At 42.1% G+C, this 19062-nt stretch overlaps 3 protein-coding genes across 3 annotated transcripts; all 3 read right to left on the bottom strand.

Annotated features, from left to right (window-relative positions):
• Positions 1–1334: 1334 nt before the first annotated feature.
• Positions 1335–3226, bottom strand: LOC115694574 (F-box protein SKIP2). The gene has a single exon (XM_030621671.2). The coding sequence runs from the start codon at positions 3088–3090 to the stop codon at positions 1486–1488; it is 1605 nt and encodes a 534-aa protein (XP_030477531.2). The 5' UTR covers positions 3091–3226; the 3' UTR covers positions 1335–1485.
• Positions 3227–9123: 5897 nt separating this feature from the next.
• Positions 9124–11546, bottom strand: LOC115694569 (ADP-ribosylation factor 1-like). The gene is made up of 7 exons (XM_030621667.2): positions 11383–11546; positions 11098–11253; positions 10680–10750; positions 10345–10464; positions 10128–10246; positions 9666–9747; positions 9124–9370 (listed from the first exon to the last, which is right to left on the bottom strand). Exons 1-7 carry the CDS (start codon positions 11528–11530, stop codon positions 9365–9367), a joined length of 702 nt encoding a protein of 233 aa, XP_030477527.1. The 5' UTR covers positions 11531–11546; the 3' UTR covers positions 9124–9364.
• A 1873-nt stretch (positions 11547–13419) lies between these two features.
• Positions 13420–16312, bottom strand: LOC115694576 (uncharacterized). The gene is made up of 3 exons (XM_056308849.1): positions 16280–16312; positions 15621–15644; positions 13420–13647 (listed from the first exon to the last, which is right to left on the bottom strand). The coding sequence occupies exons 1-3, from the start codon at positions 16310–16312 to the stop codon at positions 13420–13422; spliced, it is 285 nt and encodes a 94-aa protein (XP_056164824.1).
• Between the last annotated feature and the right edge of the window lie 2750 nt (positions 16313–19062).

Genomic DNA, 19062 nt, shown 5'->3' with positions numbered 1-19062 from the left:
CAAAAGAGGGAAAAAACTTAGTGAAGAACAGACAGAACTACTTGTTTATGATAAGAACCGAAAGGTGCACGGAGTGTAGTAATCCGCAGACATTGGAATCTCCATGTCTTCGTTTCATTCATTTGTCATGTCCAGTCCAAGTCTCCTTTCGCATGCCTAAATCTGGGTCTAGAGAACCAACAAACAAGCAAGGGCAATTGAACCTAGAAGATTTGCCGAGCCAATAAAATGATTAGAGACTTTATGCCTAAGAAAAACTTTTCAGGTCTTAATTTTGCTTCTTGCTAAACACTGAGATCAAGCCGCGAGAAAGTCGTTCCTTGCGATTTTACAATTACAACGTGGATGACTCGTCTTCGATCGTAACGAAGACACGAGCTTAGTCAAAACTCATCCAAAATACCACTCTGCCTCCAAACACTCGAGAGAAGAACTAAGAACTGGTGTCTGGTGTCATGAGTGGGAGACCTAAATTCTTGATTTGTTCAAACACAGAGACTGATTCAACCTAGGATTACAAGGAAATTCTCCTATCTGCTGGGTTGTTTTTCAAGGTAAAACTATCACGTGAGAAAATCAGAAACCAGATACGGTAGAAGATTGAAGCCAGGTGTTGCAAATTTGCCACAGATGCCTTCTTCCATACGTTGGTGTCGCCAGACAGTATCAACGAGCCAGAAATTTCCTGATTCCATTCAGCCCGCGACTGTTAAGAACGAGACAGATCCTCGTGCTCTGGAAAAGAACAATCCCATTTGGACCGATCTAGCACGGGAGAGACCAGAAAAGAGACAAGTCAGAAACAGGACAAACCGATGGTTGGTCGCAAGGGACAGCTTTTGACTCGCTCAAAGTAATCGCAAAGGAAGGAGACTAGACTCCAATGAACGAGAAAAGGCGAAAAAGAGGAAAGGCGAAAATATCCTGGAAAAAGCCGCTTTGGAGACCGAGGGAGGATGCAGATTCGATGGCCTTTTTTATCGCCAGCCCCCATCTTTACTCTTCTCCAGTAAGAACCGCGCAGAATGGAAGGTATACAGCTCTTCATGGGACACCCGGAACTCCGAAAGGAGGTGAATTTTGACAATGGCAACATAATTGCACCTTTAGCAGATATACAGAGTTCAAATTTGCCAATGACTGGAAATGCTACATTCGACCATAAAATAGCTAAAGAGCCCCAAAAGCAAAAAAGTTCTAGCATGGCTATGTTCATTTTCATTTTGAAGCAGCATCATTGAGAAGATTTGACACGAGGAGGGAAACAAAATCATTCAGAAGCATGCATGAAACAAAGGGTCACTAATCACGCACATGAACTGGACAAAGAAAACTAAAAGAACTCAAGTTTCATTTGCAAGAAAAGTTGCACAAGGCAAAAGAACGATGATTAGGTACAACATTGAGGACAAGAATTGTCTAAGGAAGGTCAAAACATAACGAAATCTCAACAAAACAAATTGCAGCACTTACAACATTTAGCAATCACGATTTTCCATTGGAACTATTTTCACCGTTCGACCACCTCCTGAAGGTGCAAGCCACTAAATTCCTACCCGCGAAAAGACCTAGTTTTGCCCTATACAACATGGACCTCTCATTGCTACCCGATGGCACATCGGAAGCATTCGCGGGAGGAAACTCTACCGCGCTTTCTTGGACTCCGATATCGTCTACGGCTTCAATTTCGCAAGCATCCAAATTGAAGACCAACGACCCTCTCCGCTCCTTCAACAGCTCCACGACTTGCCCACTCATTCCTCTGCACTTCACCTTAATCTTCACCAGATTGGGACACCCCTGAGAAAGGGATTCGATCCCGACATCAGAAACAGGGAAATTCTTGATGCAAAGCTTCTTCAAGGCTTCGCACTTTGCGGCGATGCACGCAATCTCCGCGTCCCTAACCGTGTTGCTCCCACAGAAGGCTAGCCTTTCCAATTTCCTGCAATTGGAACCGATCAAGCCCAAGCTCGAATGCGTCACGCCGACGCCAATCAGGACTAGCTCCTGCAACTGAAGGCACTGCTTGGCGACCTCGACGAGACCCTCGTCGCCTATCCTGTTTATTCTCCACCCATCAATGTGGAGCTTCCTCAATTGCCTGCAATTCTCCGCAATGCTGGAAAGCCCTAAATTCGAACACTCGGGGACCTTCACGACATGCAGGGTCTCGATACCCTTGCAATTTGCAATCCCAGAAAGACCACAGTCGCTCACCTGAATTCTCTCCAGATGAACTTCTAATAAACCTGGATTTGACCCCCCAATTGTTTGGAGAACGTTATCCCAATCGCCCAAACAGCGAATTAACTTCAAAGTCGAGAGCTTTCTCGCTCCAACTAGGAGGGGAGCGAAGCACTGACCATTGATGAGCTCCTTCAAGCAAATGGATCTCAACGACTTCGCCGCCGCTCCCGGCCCGATCGGCTCGGCCCCGTCGTGGATCCCCCTGAGCCGCTTAATGGACAGCTCCTCCAGGTTCACGCAGTGATCGAGCACCGCATTGATGGCTCTGGCGCCGAACGAGCAGGAGCCGCAGGAGAGCTTCCTCAGCCGGGTGCAGTTCTCGGCGAAGGCCGCGACCCCGAGATCGGTGAGCTCGCGGCAGCCGCGGAGCTTGAGCCGGGTGAGGCTCCGGCACTTGAAGGAGATGAGGACGAGCGCCTCGTCGCCGAGGCTGATGGACTTGCGGTCGCACCGGAGCGCGAGCTTCGCGACGGCGTCGAAGCGGGCGAAGACGGAGGGGAGGGAGGGGAGCAGCTCGGCCCGCGCGTTGAGCGAGAGCCGGTGCCGGCTCTCCCCGTCGACGCGGAGCCACCGCCGGCACACGGCGGAGCACCGCTTCCGGTCCCCGGTGCCGAGGAAGTGGAAGACGTGCGCCAGGCACTCGTCGGGCAGGTCGCCGGTGTAGTCGTACCCCCCGCCGCCGCCGCCGCCGCCGCCGCCCTCCTCGCCCTCCTCCTCGTCCTCGTCGAAGGAGGGGATGAGCTCCTCCAGCGAGGGGAGGGAGTCGAGGCGCTGGCTGGACGAGATCCCGCGGTGGCTCGGCTCCGGGGAGGTGGAGGCGGAGGAGGGGACCTGGCCCATTTCGCACGGCGGCGCGGGAATCGGGGCCTGGAATTTACGGCGAGCGAGAGGAGCAAATGGGGTGCGTCAAAGTGGGAAACTTTGTGAGATCTCAGGGTCGAGGAACGATGAATCGAAGACGGTGGTGGTGGTGGTGGCGGCGGCGGTGGCGGAGGTGGGGATGGAGGTGGTGCAGGTGGTGGTGAGATGATTATTATATGGTGGAGGTGGTGGAGGTGGTGGGGAGATTATTCGCGTCAAAGGTGGGGAGGCGTTTGTTCGCGGTGCGTGTCCACGTCGCGGTCGCCAAGGAGACGAATCATCGCGCACTCTTTCCTTTCTTTTGTCATTTCTCCTTTTTTTTTTTACAAATTTTTTTGGGTTTTTGGCTTTTTTTTTTTTTTCCTTGCGGGGGTGGGGGGACGCGTTTTTTGGGAGCGCATGATTGGCGGTGTGGGGCCCCGGCGGATCCGATCTGGGCCGTTCGATTCCCGAATTCGTGTCGTCTCCCTTTTCCTGAACGGACGATGGATGATGCGCCTGGGGATGGGCAAAGGGGGCGGAATTTGATGTGCGGGGGGGAGAGGAAGGGTTGACCGCTGTGGTGGGGGAGCACTGAATCCTTTCCGATGTTCGTTAAACCGCCTCGACCCTCCGTATCGTCATCCGTCTGGATCTCCCAAAGATAATTAAAAATCCCTTACATTGATCGGCTCCAATTTTTCTTAAAATTTCTTGACCGATTTAAATTTCCGCGAACAACGCATTTCGATTTTTCTCCTTGATCCGCGATGCCCGAAATTTTTCGCGATTTACAAATTTTTCTACACCGAGATCTACCCATAATTCTTTTTTTTCGTAGCATTGTCAAATTTAGACGGCATTTCCAAATTTCGACGCCGTGATGATTTTCCTTGCTTTCTATACGAGCGTGTCAAAGATAGTTGGAGATTCTTTTCAGGATAATTTCATGTAATAAAGATATCTGATAATTATGTCGATTCTCTATATCTCTCAAGATTGCGCGCGTATATTGATTGATTTGTTATCTTTGATAGTCATCTAATTTAGCTTATAAATAAATTCCTCAAATCTATTTTCCGCGTTCTTATTCGTGACGGAGCATAGATGAACATGTCCACAAAATTTTATTCTTAGCATGGTGTGGCTTCCAGGGATTTATTCAACTAATCTTATGCTATAAGTCTAGGTGCATGGACATGAGGCCTTCGTATTTATTAAGCGGCTGTCATGTAAGTTCTCTACTGGTTTTAGACCCGTAGCTTTGAAAATCGACGAAAATTAGAATAATATCACAATCTATGTAGACCAAAAGTCAACCCAAAAATTGAGCAACCATTGACAAAATTACCTGCATTTGATTTTATTGTTTATTTTCCTTTATATATTTAAAATCCATTTTTGAGTGCCTCATATTATGTGATATGAGGTCCCACACAGTTTTTGTTTTGGTTGGATTATCATTACCTTTGTATGTCACGCTAGCTTGAACATCATTCCGTCTTTACTTTTCTCTACAGAGGTGCTCGAGTACGTGGACATTACTCAAGTTAGAACAGAAAAATTCAACACATGAAATCAATATGGTGTACATTTCAACCTTCAACTTTACATTTTTCTAAACTTTCGGTAGGGACAGGACGGGAGTTTCCGACACTCCATGACAACACGTGACTTAACACGATATGAGGCTTAGAGGGATCGGTTACCGTTAATCGTGGTCGCACGTATCAATCCGTTTGACACGATTAATAAACATATCATGTTAGGGTTCAAGCCGTGTAATCGAAAATTGGCCATTTTGGCCCGTTTAATAAAATGGGTCGTATAGACATGATTAGTGACTGACCTACATTTGCCTATTTTATTTATATTAGTTGATTTTTTAAATTATTTTATTACTGATGACTACAGTGTGAGTGAATCTTTATATTATAAGTATTGTTAGTTTCCAATAAGGAATTATGCTCATGAAGATTTTGTAGACTATTTAAAATGAACATCAAATTTCTCCATAAATTACGGAAAAAAGTTTTTATAATTTTCTTTAAATTTTCTTACTGTATTTACATAATCATATTCACTTATTAATCACATTCATTTCATACAAAGTCGTAAAATTTGAATTTTGTCTGATCGATGCCATTCGAGTTTTTCTTCGAAATATTGATTGATCCATTACAACCCAACTAATGAAATGGGTCTTACGAGTCGTACTCACGATATCCACTTATTTCATTCATCAAATTCGGATTGAATTTTCTTACACAATTATCCAATGTGGCATGTTTGTCTTGAGCATATTAAAAAGAGTATATCTTTAAATTGACAAGACCGTTTTATGCGAGTTGCCATCTTTTTTTCTCATATTACTAGAAAAAGGAAAATCTTACGATAAAAAGGGAATGCATTATATCTCACCATAAAAATGTAAGCGTTGACACAAAAAGAGTTGGGGACAAAAAAATTAGGAGAATATTTACACTCTTTAAACTTTCTTTTTAAGGATTCTGACCCAAAAAAAAAACTTTCTTTTGAAAGGCGTGGCACAAATCCCCTCCTCATCGATATCTTTTTTCTAAAATTCATGACAAAACAAAATCATCATCAAAAGGACAAGTCTGATGCATAACCCATCCTCTACAAATCAATAAAACTTTTTTTTTTGGTAAGGAAATCAATAAAACTTTTCTTACTACAAATTTCTATAAATCTATATGAACGGGGCATTACCATGAGAACCGCACATTCGTTATGTAATATTCACTTCGAGCTACAATTGCTCGTCCTTGAAGGTCCGAGGAGAAAAGTATTAAAACAATTATAAACATGTTACATTGGTACCAATTCAATCTTAAACCTTTTAATTATATCAATTTAGTCATAAACTTTTTAATTATACCAATTTAGTCATAAACTTTTTCACATTGGTATCAATTCAATCCATCCGCCCATTTAGATCAAATCGCATAAATATTTTTCAGTCGTCAATGAATATTTTTTTATAATATTTTAATTTTTTAAATAAATTTTCTTTTTTCTTTTTCCTTCTCTTCCTTTGCCTATAGGCAGTGGCTTGTGCTCGGCCCTCCACTGTTATGTCCCAAAATGAAACTCCTCGAAACCGTATCGGGGGATCTGACCAAAAAAAAACCCCATGAGGCATGGACATCGGGAGGTTCATATGGGGAAAGCGTTTGTGCAGTCGCATATGATTGAAAGGAGCGCTCCCCTTTTGTGGAATTCTCTTCTTGAATTCTTGTCTCTACAGGTGGGCTTGGTCACAATGCACCTTCGCGGCATAATCGATGCAAAGGAAGTTTCGAAAGGTGTTAAACCCCCAATACGAAGTTATGATCTCAGAAAACAATCCGAACGGCTTTTTCAGCTACGTTAAGTAAAGACCAAACATCGTCTAAATAATTTCCCCCAACACTATGCCAAAATGAATGCAAAGCTTATCGGGGGTGGTTTTGACTTCCTAGGCAGGCATCGGGAGGTTTTTTTGGGTTTGTGCAGCGATAGATTGAAAGGAGCGCCCCCTTTGTGGAATTCTCTTCTGAATCGCTCTGGGGTGGCCCAATGCACCTTCGTTCGTGCGAACGGGTGTTAGCTTGCTACGTTAAGGAAAGGCCAAACTCTCTTTTTCCCCCGCACAGCAAATGTGCAAAGCTTTGGTTTTACATGGTTTGTTTGTACATAAGTTGAAAATTTTTTATTCCATCTCTCATTTAATAATCCAGATCACAGAGATTTATGTCCGGAGAATCCATAAACATTGACCATCTACCAAAAATTAGAAAGCTAGCACCACCGATGTCCGTGTCGGGCACGGGAGCGTATGAATTTTATCTTTCCACGTAAAGGGGATGTAATAATATATTAATTAAATGTATGATTAGATTAGTATGACCACAACATAAGACAAGATGTGCTGTCCATCTTCCTAAAATTACGCAAAGGAAACCTAATTTGTCTTTCATTAGTATCGACAAACCCCGCGATCAAAAGAGGAGGGCAAAAAATGAGCACGCTCACCTAAATGATAGGTATCGATTCTATCCGAATCCAAAGGGATGGAGATGGGTGGTGCTTTGACCACAGTTTACTCGTTGATGGAATTTTGAAAACCTGTATATAATTACCTTCTGTTTATTTTGTGAAAAATAAATAATTTTAAAAATATTATCCTAAAAACGATGATTTATACCGCTTGAAATAAATAGTCAATGAGAAATATTTTCATTATCGACAACAATTTGTGTCTATACATTTTCGTAGACGATGAATATATTTTTCGTTCATAGGAAAATATTTTCTGAATCATTCATTTTCTACAAAACAAATGCACCCTTAAAATCAAATTTCCGCTTAAATATGATATTATGAAAAACAAATAACCCTTTGTTTTTATTTTTTGCGCCTGATTAGTATAATTAATGCATCTGCTTTCGGTCTCGGATCCCACATTGGCCTACTGAAGAGCGATCACGTACAGCAAGTGCAGGCCGTGCACGACCACGTTCTAGATTGCCATTCATTCAACACGAAACATCCCCTGATTTTTTCTTCAATTTTTTTTTTTGGGGTTTCTGAGGTAGGAAAGAATCGTCAATTCGAGCGATCCATGCGGGACATGCCAAGAGAAGGTCCGACAATGAAGGGCGCACTGCGAAAAGGAACGACAGACCAATCCACCGTTCGGGATCCACCCTGGAAGCCCAGTCAAGTACGTTAGGAGCGACCAGGGGACGGGCCAAAGGTCAAAGGAATCAAAAGCTTCCCCATGTGTTTCCAGGGATCGTTCTCGGTCAAGATGTGGAATGGAGAAGAGCCAAGTTCCAGGGTTTGGCCGTTTCAATGCTTTTGACCGCGATGGTCCTCGGGTGTGTGTGCTTTTCCGGGCCACGCGAGGGGAAAAAAATTCCCGGTTCGCTTGCTCTCGACAGGCTTCTAATATGGTAACAGAAGCAAGAATGAACCGAATTGCTTGCCGGGCGAGAAGAGAATAATCTTGGGTTACGTACGTAAGATTGGAAAATTAACTTACAAGATATGTCTTTTATAGCAATGGCAATTGGGTGGCCTTTTGAGAAAGGATTTATGTACGTCAAAAGACAGGATTGTGAGGTCCGGTATAAGATGGGTCGGAGAGCATGGTACCTCGATAGTTGGTTAAGCCATGAAGTCGAAAAATGACATTAGAGTAGGAATCCCTCTGCCTACTCGAAAGTGATAGCCTGATCGAAAGTGCCCGAGCATGGTGCAATTCCTGACGAGCTTCTAAGATGATACATAGGGCGTCAATGGGCCGAATTGTCTACCAAATTGGGGCAAGAGTGTCCTGTGATTGCGTATGTGAAATCGGAATTCACTCACAAGAAGCGCCTTATGATATAACGACATTATTTAACATTGAAAATCTAATATAAAGTGAGCTCAATTTAGAGTACTACCAGAATATTGATCTCTTAAGAACATGTTCATATATACGCCAAATGACATAACAATAGGAGACTCGGTATGCGAGATGGGCCAAATCGAACAAAGCTCCGAGCGACCACGGGGATGAAAGCTAAGTTCATCATGGGTTGTTGTCGTTTGCTCCTTGGATAGTGCCGGTGCATCTCGAGTCGGATTGATTGATTTTCAGTCGTAGCAAGTCGCTCTCAGGTCAGCACCAATAGGTTTGCGTAATGGTTTGGCTGTGACCAGTGTTGGTCGATCTGGAGTCGCCTTCAGCGGTCCTAATTTATCATATATCGATCTCGGGTTGCAGTCAATTATAGCCTATACGGCATAGCCATGCCGTATAGGCTATATAATTGACTCACATTATAGGCAAACAAGGAATAATCATCAACCTTTTAGAAATTTTCGGATGTATGATCATGTACTTTACTTTTGTTCTGTAGAATATGCTATGCAAAGCGAACTAGTAACACAGCTGTAGTTACATGCTGCACAAAAGAGAAGCGTTTGTCCCCTTTCTTTACCCGAAATCATGTAACATGTCAAGATTCGAAGAGTGTAGAGAAACTGGTTTTTCATCAACATATCATCACAACTTCAAGTTCAGACATAGAGAGTTCAATATTTTCTCGTGTAGGAGATTAGCAGCAGCTTTGAAAACGACGTGAAGAGCAGTAGCGAATTATCACTGTTTACAGAAGTACATGATTTGTCTTTCTTTTATCTGTTCTAGTCTTTATAATTTGATATGCGTTTCATCTGATTGGGGGAGAGTCATCCATAGCTTCAGCTGCTGCATCAATTATGCCTGGAGAAAAAAGAATGAAGCATAAATCAGCATCTATCAGTTCCCTCTTTGTAGAATGAAGATTTGGCACAGAAGGGCTGAAGCAAGTGTACACATGACATGTTTCCAGGAGCGGTATTTGCGGTGCGACTAAGTGCACGTATAACGTGAATTTATAGAATGTGGAATGACTGATTATATTTAATCAGAATCCATATGTTTCACTAGAATAAGAATCTGTGGAAAATGATTTTTCTACTGGCGGTCCACGAGACAAAAGTTCTAGAAGAAAAAGCACGGTTCGATTTCGACTTGCCTTGGTGGTTATGTTGCTGGATAACCAATCCAGACCTTCATAGAGTCCTTGGCCATTGGTTGCACAGGCTGCCTGTATGTACCTGAACCAGCCAGTTACCAAAAAGAAGAATGACTGATCAACTATACAGTACAACATCAGGATATGCTTTTAGCATTTGTATTACATACCATTGATAAATGTTAAAGTTGATGTTTCTGAAATCAATCTGATGCAATGATGGTTTTCCTTGCGAAAACGCATAACGTGCCAAAAACAGAATAGACCCCATAATTGAACTGGGATGGATACTTGAATGAGGACTTCATTCATATTTCATTCAACGAAGACACTCGAAATGTGGTACGAAATTGAAGGCTCAAGCCTCTGTCACCCCATTAGAGAAATTATTGAAAATCAGTTGAGGTGTGATTCGTGTGTCGGGGTACAGGACTTTTCTTTCGTCAGATAGTCAGTATTTACCAACGGCGCTGTCGAAGTGAGTGCAGGCCCAACTTATCGGTAATCTCGGAAACTTTCATCGCATTCGGAAGGTCTTGCTTATTCGCAAACACAAGCAGTGTCGCATCACGCAACTCGTCCTGCAGTTGTATCACATTGAAAGACTACCATGTTTAGTTCGCAGCCGTTAGTAGCATGAAATAAGGCAAACCAGTGACCAGAAAGAAATGAGTTTAACCTCACTCAGCATCCGATGAAGCTCGTCCCTAGCTTCTGATATCCTCTCTCTGTCATTGCTATCAACCACAAAGATAAGTCCCTGGGTGTTCTGAAAATAGTGTCTCCAGAGGGGTCGAATCTGCACTTTAGCCGATCCATATGAGGCAACCAAATCTTGCACGAGGCATTAAGCACTTTGCAAAGAACATCACGCTTTTTGAAGGACATATGGATCATGTATCCGTGGAGATATAGTCACAGAGATATCGAGATTATGCTAAAGTATGTAAACTTTCATTTTCTTTGTATACAAGAGAAAAAAAAAACAAAAAAGAGTTGAGAACTGCTATGTACCTTGTCCTGTCCGCCGACATCCCAGACGGTGAAGCTCACATTCTTGTACTCGACAGTCTCAACATTGAATCCTGCTTACAAAGTTCGTCGTTAATCAAAAAGTTCTGCTGATGTTTACGGTTCAAGTAACTGAAGTCCAAAGTATCATGTTTTTTAGTTATTAGTTAATTGATCGTCAACTATCGCAGGTGGATCAGCTTTGACGCAATTTCATGGCTTCTTCAGTAAAAAATTGATGTACTTGCAACAAAAATTTACTGCCTAAGCCTTGATCCTTTCATTCCAAGTCCTAATGCCACTCAACAACTTAGAGAAACAAATCTGAGTCAAGATTGAACTGCAGATATATTTAAGAAAAACACATATCTGCGCACATAACCAAACGCCTCAAAAAATTGGAATCGGACACGGTACCAACCGATTGTGGGAATTGTGGTGACGATTTCGCCGAGCTTCAACTTGTAGAGGATGGTTGTTTTCCCGGCGGCATCAAGACCCACCATCAGAATCCTCATCTCCTTCTTGGCAAACAGCATCTTCACGAACCGAGATATCGCCAAACCCATCGTGGCGACTGATGCAGCAAAGAAAGCGTTTGATACAATCAAAACTAATTTAATTCCATCACCTCACACATCAAGAAAGATATTACATGATCTAAATAGAAAAAGGATGAAGCATGGACCTATTAATATTTACTTACTGCGAAAGATGAAAGGAGAAGATGGGAGTTTGTGGTGCAAACGGTTGAGCTTAAACAGAGAGCAAGCAGCAAGGAGAAGCAAATGAATGCACTGAGTATAAGTTCTAGGAACAAAAAGGAAGGTGCTGAGGACTTGCAAAGGAGGCATAAAGGCAAACGGAATCAGATTCGGATGAGTCCTCGAGAGAGAATAAAGTGGAGTCACTATCTTAATGGAATATCAGCTCACGGTTGAAGTAGAATCTGGCAAGTCCATTTGCAAATTATTCTCAATACCAGGTGTGAACTGTGAGGGGATGGAAGAACTCGACCCGATCTTTTATTTTTTTATTGAAAATGCCTTCGAAGACAATTTTTTATTTTGCCAAAACGACTCAATATTTTTTTGTCTGAAAAAGAAAAAAGCAAACTGCACCTAACTCATTTGTACACCTTTGGTTTTTTTGCCAAACAAAAAGTGTTGTTGTACAAACTTGATTTATAAATTTTTGTCGCTAATGAACCTTGAAACTTTAAATCTCAAGTTCCCGGAAAAAAACATCCCATAGGTGTTTGCTCGGCATACTAAATGCAACAAAATGTTCATGCCATTGCAAGATGAACACCTAGATTGATCGCGGATGGTGGAAAGTATTCTAATGAGGCCCGACCCCGACTAGGGCAATCCCAGTAGGATGTTATCAGGTGTTGGATATATCTACTATGCTTGGCTAGGACTCTATGAGGTTTGAGGAGAGTTCAAGTTTGTGCCACAAGCATCGGTGCCTAACTTGATTGTAGATATAACTTCTCTTTCGATAACATGGATGTCCATTCTCCGGTTCAAAATTCCTAATGGATACATATAAATCGCCCCATCCATGTGTATCAGATGAGGATAATCAAATGAAGTTTGAACAAATTTTCAATTGCCTATTTTTACTTCCCTGGGTTTTTCTATTGTAATATTTGTAAAATAAGCAATATCATTTGGGAATATGTTTGAAGATATCTTTTTTATTTATTTTGTAAGTTTAAACTCAAATATTGGAATTGCAGTTGAAAAAAAAGACAAAAAAGCTGTATTACAAAACTTAACGTTTATGAGCTTTCTCCTTATCAGTACTTTTTAAACATAAAATAAAATGCAATTCTTTGTTCATTTTTATTTTTCTGATGCATTGAATCAAATTATTGAATAAAATAACCTAAAAATTACCAAACTTAAGTTTGGTTTGCTTTTGTTTAGTTTAAGTGAGTGATTTTGGAGAAGAAAACAGAAATATTCCCATTATGTGTGACAATACCAATGCAATTAATTTAACGAAGGAACATTTTTCTTTATTTCACTTTAACATAATTTTTTTTTCTAGATTAAAGAGATTTTGCTGATTTAATGAATTATATTATTTGAGTGAAGATTTTATCATTGAGTAGTAAATTAGAAATTATATTCCAAATAAGTCGTATCAGTTAAGAGTATAATCGAAGAATCTTTATTTAATTTATCCATTTCTTTTATTAATCTCAATAAAAGATAAAATTTAGCTATACATTTTATTCATACATATTTTAGATCTAAATGTGATAATAGATGAAGTTTGGAGATGACATATCGATTATCTAAAACCTTATTAATTGAACTTTGGGTCATGTGGTAAAAAATACGCAATGTATCTAGCTACGCGGCAAAATGAAGTGTCATGTGGGTGCACATAATAGTGAACATTCTCTCGACTCCGACTTTGATAATATGTTATTGAATAGACGTACGATATCTATCAAGTCCATTGAATATCACAAAAGCAAATACAATGGCCAGAATGTCAAGACGTCTAAGTTTCTCCAAGGGAATCACCAAAACAAATCAAGATGCCGTTATTTTGACGATGAAAACAATAAACTGACGGGAATATATCCTAAATTCAGTACAAGGAATTGATCCCATACACCCTAGGGGGACCAACGGCATCTCAGAATTAACTTTCAAGATATTAAAATTTGTGTTAAGGAGAAGAAACTATCTATCTTCTACATCCAATAACCAAACGATTGGCTTCATTTCCCAGTGATGACATCCTTAGCAGATTGAAGGGTAGATTGCACCGCAGCGGCAGCTTTGGCCAATACACCTCCGCTCGACGTGGAATCGTCGCCCTTTGGATGGATTTGGTGTGTTATTTGCACATCCCTTTGTTCTTGGCCTTGCCCCGGTGATGAACGATAATCAATCGCGTCCACAGCGCTTACTTGCTCTGCTCCCAATGCATTTTTGTTGCCGATGACCTGAAGAAAACATCCTCAAATGGAACATGTTAGCGATTTTAGCAATGAAATTTGAACTGCAAAAGTAAAATAGTATCGGGATCAATTCGGGTTTGTGAACACCAGGCAAGATCAATGTCATTTAATTACATGTCATGAGAGGCAATATCAAAAGGGTATCATCAATGAGAAAGTATTGATCGTATGAGCAATTCAAGATAGATTCAATTGTTTTGAAAGCATTCAACATCCTTCAATATCGCAAAATTGCCTTTAGGCTTGAAAGACGTCATTAATCATCAAATTCCCTTAGGAGAAAGTCTTTTGTCGAAATGATCTTAACTCATGAAAAGGGCTTGTTAAACATGCCAAACAAGAGCTCTATAATCGGAAAATGGCTTCTCACATACTCTCAAGAAGGCTGCTTGATCCCATCCATTAATGTGGAAAATAGTTTGATCACTCAATATACCTCACATGACCACTGTCGAGGGTTTTGAGAATCATTCGCAATAAGTACACGTTGACCGATCTAAGAGGTCTTTTAAAGACCGTAATGTAGGTTTGGTCACGGTTTCAACAATGGATGAGCATTATCGGCTAAGGAATGAAATAATTGTCAATCAGCATCTCCATCAGGTTTACAAGTCAAGAAACCTTAAGATAAGATAAGATAACTTTGCCCCCACTTCTTCAAGCGATAGCTTGTTTGGGAATCCAAATTTCTGCTTAGACCATCCCAATCCAAAGAGACTTTGGAGAAGGTTATAACATTAGTCTGGATAAAGACTTGAAAGGCTCAGAAATTCTCAAAAGGGATTTAAGAGCTGGTGATTATCATGACATCATTACCATATCGTCCGATCTTTTCGAATGTACTTGACTTCGAAATTTAATTTGTCTCGAAAGTCCACTGACTAATCCTTTCAACACAAGAGCTTCACTCTTTTCTCTAATGACTTTTGCATCTGCAATGATTTTCTTTTCTTCATGCGAGCATTTCACTTTTGTCTTTTTTTTTTTTTGCAATGGGTGCTGGCCTTGCTTTTACCAAGCACACTGTTTTTTCATGCCCCATAGTTTTCACTTGACTTTTGCTCTTTTGAACTTTTTTTTTTGGGCTCTTTGGACTTTCAAGACGCTCTTTACATTGTCACATAGACACTAATTTCTTGGGTAAATCATGTGCCTTGCCCCAGTGTGGGGAGATTGTCACTACTCGGGCTTTTGAAACGAATATTCAAGCTCAACTTGGCTGAACAAGGGGTATAAGTGTTTGGGTAGAGAAATGAATGTTTTTCTTCATTTCGGGATGTTTCGAGCTTCCATAAAGACTCCTGAAGTTACCACAAAAAGATTGATACGAGTAAGAGTAAAGAAATCTTTCTCATCTTTTTCACCAAATAGTGTCAACCAAAATCTCCAATTTGCCCCATTGCGAGGTGGTTCTTGACAAGGCTATTTTGTAGAAATTCTTCACATGTGAAGGCTTAAAGGGGCTTAACTATGATCACCTGAAGTATATATAATATAGGAAGGAAATGCCTCTTTTCATTTCGGTCTGTGCACTATTCGCGAATGGATCTCTCGTCCTTAAACAACACGAGTTTTTTTTTTTCGCTCCTCTCAAATTGTTTACAGGGCATGTTTGGGAATGGCTTGCTCTTCCTCATCCTAAATGTTTCTCACTTGGCATGATTAACACTTCCCTTTCATTTCGTTGAGATCATCATGAATTGATCAATCTCCACAGGGAATTTTGATTCAAAACGAATGATCTATTAGGCATAAAGACAACCTTTGGATAAAGATGATGTTCAGAATTTTTGTGAAACATTTGCTTTCACAATTTCTACTCTTGTGCTCTTTTTTTTTTTTAATTTCCATTTTTGTGCTTGTTTTTACAAAAACATTAAAACTCTTATTATTATTTTTTTTTGTAATGAAAATTCTCAATTTGATTTTCATTTGAATCTTGGAAGAAGGGTACTTACCTGCAGCATGGCGACTTGGTGACCCTGTAAAAAATAAGAAAGAATGTGTTAGTGCATGAATCTTTATAGATTGAAAAATTAGAAACGATACACCATTACCCATCACTTGCACTGGTCCTTCGGGTCTTTGATGCTTCATATCAAAAGAAAATAGAATCATGTCAGAATTAGAATCAACATGGGCAATTGGAAATGATACAATTTACCCTTCATTTGAATTCGCCATCTTGGGTGTTTGATAACTCCCTTCATTTGAGTTTGCTTCCTTGGGTGTTTGACAACGTACCGGACAACTACCTTCATTTGAAATAGTGAAATTAAGTTTTTGGAATTTTTAATATTTTTTACTATTTTAATTTTTTTTTTGAATTTTTGAATTTGTTAATATTTTTTAATGTTTTAATATTTTTAATAATATAATAATTCCGGACCGGGTCCCCTGACCCGATCCGCCCGACACATGACCCGAGACTCCATTTTCATTTCTTTTCTGATTTTTTTTCTATTTCTTCTTTTTTCTTTTTCCTTTTTCTTTTGTTTCTTTTCTATTTTTATTCTCTATTTTTTTATTACTCTTCCTCCCCCACTTCTCTTCTGCCATGCACGTCCTCTATTTCTTTTGGTTCTTCACCGAGGGTTCCCATTCTGCGTTTTTTTACCTCCACCGAGACCCCGCCGGGAGACCCCACCATCGGTCGTCGGCTCGGGCCACCAGCGTCGACGACCGATGCTGGCCTTACGCTAGCTCACCGCCGACCGACGCTCCGGAGACCACTCCGACGACAAGAAAACATGACCTCCTCCCCGCCGGCAACCAAAACTCACTTCCCGAACTCAAACCACAAACTGGCAAATAAACAAGCATACACATACTAAAACGAGGAGGAATAGGCTGACTAAGGCGGCCTCAAACCGCGGGCTTTGTAGGCGAGGGTGGAACGTCTCCGGCGAAGTTATGCATATGCGAAGCCGACTCGGACGATTCGCGAACGTGAACGTAGGAAACACGCAAGAGTCAGTGTTGATTCAATGAATACAAATACTAAGCAAACGCAAAAACCGGGATCTAGACACTGGTTTCACATAAAAAAAGTCATTCAGACGTTTCATTCGAGCATGTGATGTGCAAATTCGGACATGTGCTCTTGCGTGAGATTTAATGCGGTTTTTGACTCAAATGTGATGTATAAAGATCTAAACGACCATCTTTGCAACAAAAGGACTTTGGTTTGCGTAGAAACGATCCCAAAGAATACAGGGCCAAATTTCGGGGTTCTAGGCTCAAAGAGGCTCATTGAGGCATTTTATCGAGCAAGTGCTGTGCGACTAGAGTAAGGGCTCCAGATCTGAGTTTTATGCAATTTTTCGGTTCATATGGAGTGTAGTAGGCTCTAAATCTACCTTGCTAGTCACAAAATAGCCTTGGTCTCTAGTGGACTCGTCGAAGAAGTTCGGCATCTTAAACTCAGCCAAAACAGGGTAAAAAAAAATAGGGATATTGAGGAGAGGAATTACCAGTCAGAAATGGAGCGGAAATCGTAGTCGATGTGAACGGGAACGGCGGCGACTGGACTGTTCCATGGAGGCTCGGACGCTCGTATCGTTGTTTCGAGGAACAAGAAGCTTGTGCCGAAAGCTTCCGATTTCCGTCTCAACTTCCGGCGTGGATTGATGGGTCGGCGCACCGAGAAGAGGGAGGGGATTTGCCGGCACTCCTGAGCTCAGGGGCCGGAGCGCTCCCCTCTCAAAAACCTCTTCCGGCTCCCGATCACCCCCTTTTAGCTTCCTTCCTTTGATTTTCTCTCTTGGTTTCACGTCTCTTTTCCCTCTGTTCTTCTCTTTTCCTTTTTTTTCTTCTGTTTTTTTCTTGGTCCCTCTCCCCGCTCTCTCTTCTCCTCTTTTTTTTCTTCTTCTCTTCTAGCCCCCACTGTTCTTTTTTTTCCTTCTTGCTCTCTTGCTGACCTTTAAGAGCCATCACCTTCACCTGCGTTTCCTATCTCTCGTCCCCTTTCAGACGACTTTCGCTAGTCAACAACGCCAGCCCCCTTCCCCCTCTATTTTCAGCTCAAAGATCCCGTTGATCAGCGTGCTTTCCCCATTTTGATCTACGCCAGCAGCCGGTCCTCTCCTTGGGGGTTGAATCACATCCGTTTCTTTGCTAAAATAGCTGCGGGATCTCTTGGGTCCTTGCGCCGTCAGGATGCAGTGCTGCGCCACTGCTTCCTACTTCTGGAATCGCAGCTATCACCGCCCTCGTGCAGAGCGTCCCTCTATTTTGTCGTCTGCTTCTTGCTCCATGAGTGAGCGCGAGAGAGAAGGAAGGAAAAATGGGTGGAGGGCTGGGCTTGAGAAGTAGGGAGGAAAGAAAATGGGGCTAAGCCCAGAAAGGAAGAATGAACAAGCAAAAGGGCTTGGCCTAAACAGCTAAGATAATTAAAAGAGAGGGCGGCCCTATCGAGCCGGATCAAATCAGCCGGATCAATTCCCCCTTTTTTTTTAAAAAAAACTTATTATCTCTCTTTTACATTAATTTGGCCCACTTACAATTTAGACGTCGATTTAACGAGACGGGCAAAATTAGGTGTCAACAACAACCTACACCCCACCTTAGGGGTAATAACGGCTTCTCGGTTCGGTTTACCGAAAAACCGAACCGAACCGAAGCGATGCAGTGCACCCTTGAACCGAACCGAATTTTGCTTGAACCGAACCAATTTTCTCGAACCGAACCGAAAAATCGGTTTCGGTTCGGTTTGGTTCGGTTCGACTTTCGGTTTCTTCCTCTTTATTTTTTTTTTTGCTTTTTTATTTGGTTCGGCAAAATCTTAGCTGAATCCACTCTCTCTCATCTGACCTCACCCACTCTCTCTCTCTCTCTACAGTCCCCACAAACCGAACCCATCTGTTCCTCCGTCGCCATCGCCGTCACTCTCTCTACCCTCGTCCTCTTGGTGGCCGCCCTCCTCATCCTTCGCCGCCGTCGCCGGAGTCTGACTTCACCGACAATGCCAAGACCCGGAGATTCGACGCCACGAACGGTGATTTGCCGGGCAATGCCGAGGCGAACGTCACGGCTTCAAGCGAGAGGAGGACCTCTCGGGAACTCACCCGAGTTCCTCTACTTGGGGACCATGGTGAACTCGTGGGATCGACGAGCCGCTCGGCAATGGAGGAAGCAGGAACGGCCGCGCGCGGTGGCGGAGGAGGTCCGGACCGAGGAAGATGGACTCTCCGGAGCTCCAAGAGGGAAATTGATGAATCAAAGAAACGAAGAAGAAGCATAATCTGTCATCACTCACTCGACCACAATCCAATCTCACAAACCTCAACACCCCTTTCCTCTCCGTCCCCATCTCCATCCTCCATCCTCCAACCTCCCATCTTCCCGCCTTGCACCTTCCGCTCTCCTCCCGGATCTACCACCCCTCGGCCCCGCCGCTCT

This window comes from Syzygium oleosum, unplaced genomic scaffold (assembly GCF_021117445.2).
Source record: "Syzygium oleosum isolate NSW1041296 unplaced genomic scaffold, Sole_v2.1 Sole_v2.01, whole genome shotgun sequence".
Taxonomy (NCBI): Eukaryota; Viridiplantae; Streptophyta; class Magnoliopsida; order Myrtales; family Myrtaceae; genus Syzygium; species Syzygium oleosum.
Note: the sequence above shows the minus strand (reverse complement) of the source record. Positions and strands in the feature narration are given on the sequence as shown.

Excerpts from the sequence above, each read along its gene's own strand:
- LOC115694574 (XM_030621671.2), bottom strand. The coding sequence starts at position 3,090 with ATGGGCCAGGTCCCCTCCTCCGCCTCCACCTCCCCGGAGCCGAGCCAC.
- LOC115694569 (XM_030621667.2), bottom strand. The coding sequence starts at position 11,530 with ATGCCTCCTTTGCAAGTCCTCAGCACCTTCCTTTTTGTTCCTAGAACT. Across the intron at positions 11,254-11,382 it reads TTCTCCTTTCATCTTTCGCA|TCGCCACGATGGGTTTGGCG; the intron begins GTAAGTAAATAT and ends TTGCTGCATCAG. Across the intron at positions 10,465-10,679 it reads ATGTCGGCGGACAGGACAAG|ATTCGACCCCTCTGGAGACA; the intron begins GTACATAGCAGT and ends GCTAAAGTGCAG.
- LOC115694576 (XM_056308849.1), bottom strand. The coding sequence starts at position 16,312 with ATGGTGGGGTCTCCCGGCGGGGTCTCGGTGGAG. Across the intron at positions 15,645-16,279 it reads CCGGCGGGGTCTCGGTGGAG|GGTCACCAAGTCGCCATGCT; the intron begins GTAAAAAAACGC and ends TATTTTTTACAG. Across the intron at positions 13,648-15,620 it reads ACCAAGTCGCCATGCTGCAG|GTCATCGGCAACAAAAATGC; the intron begins GTAAGTACCCTT and ends TGTTTTCTTCAG.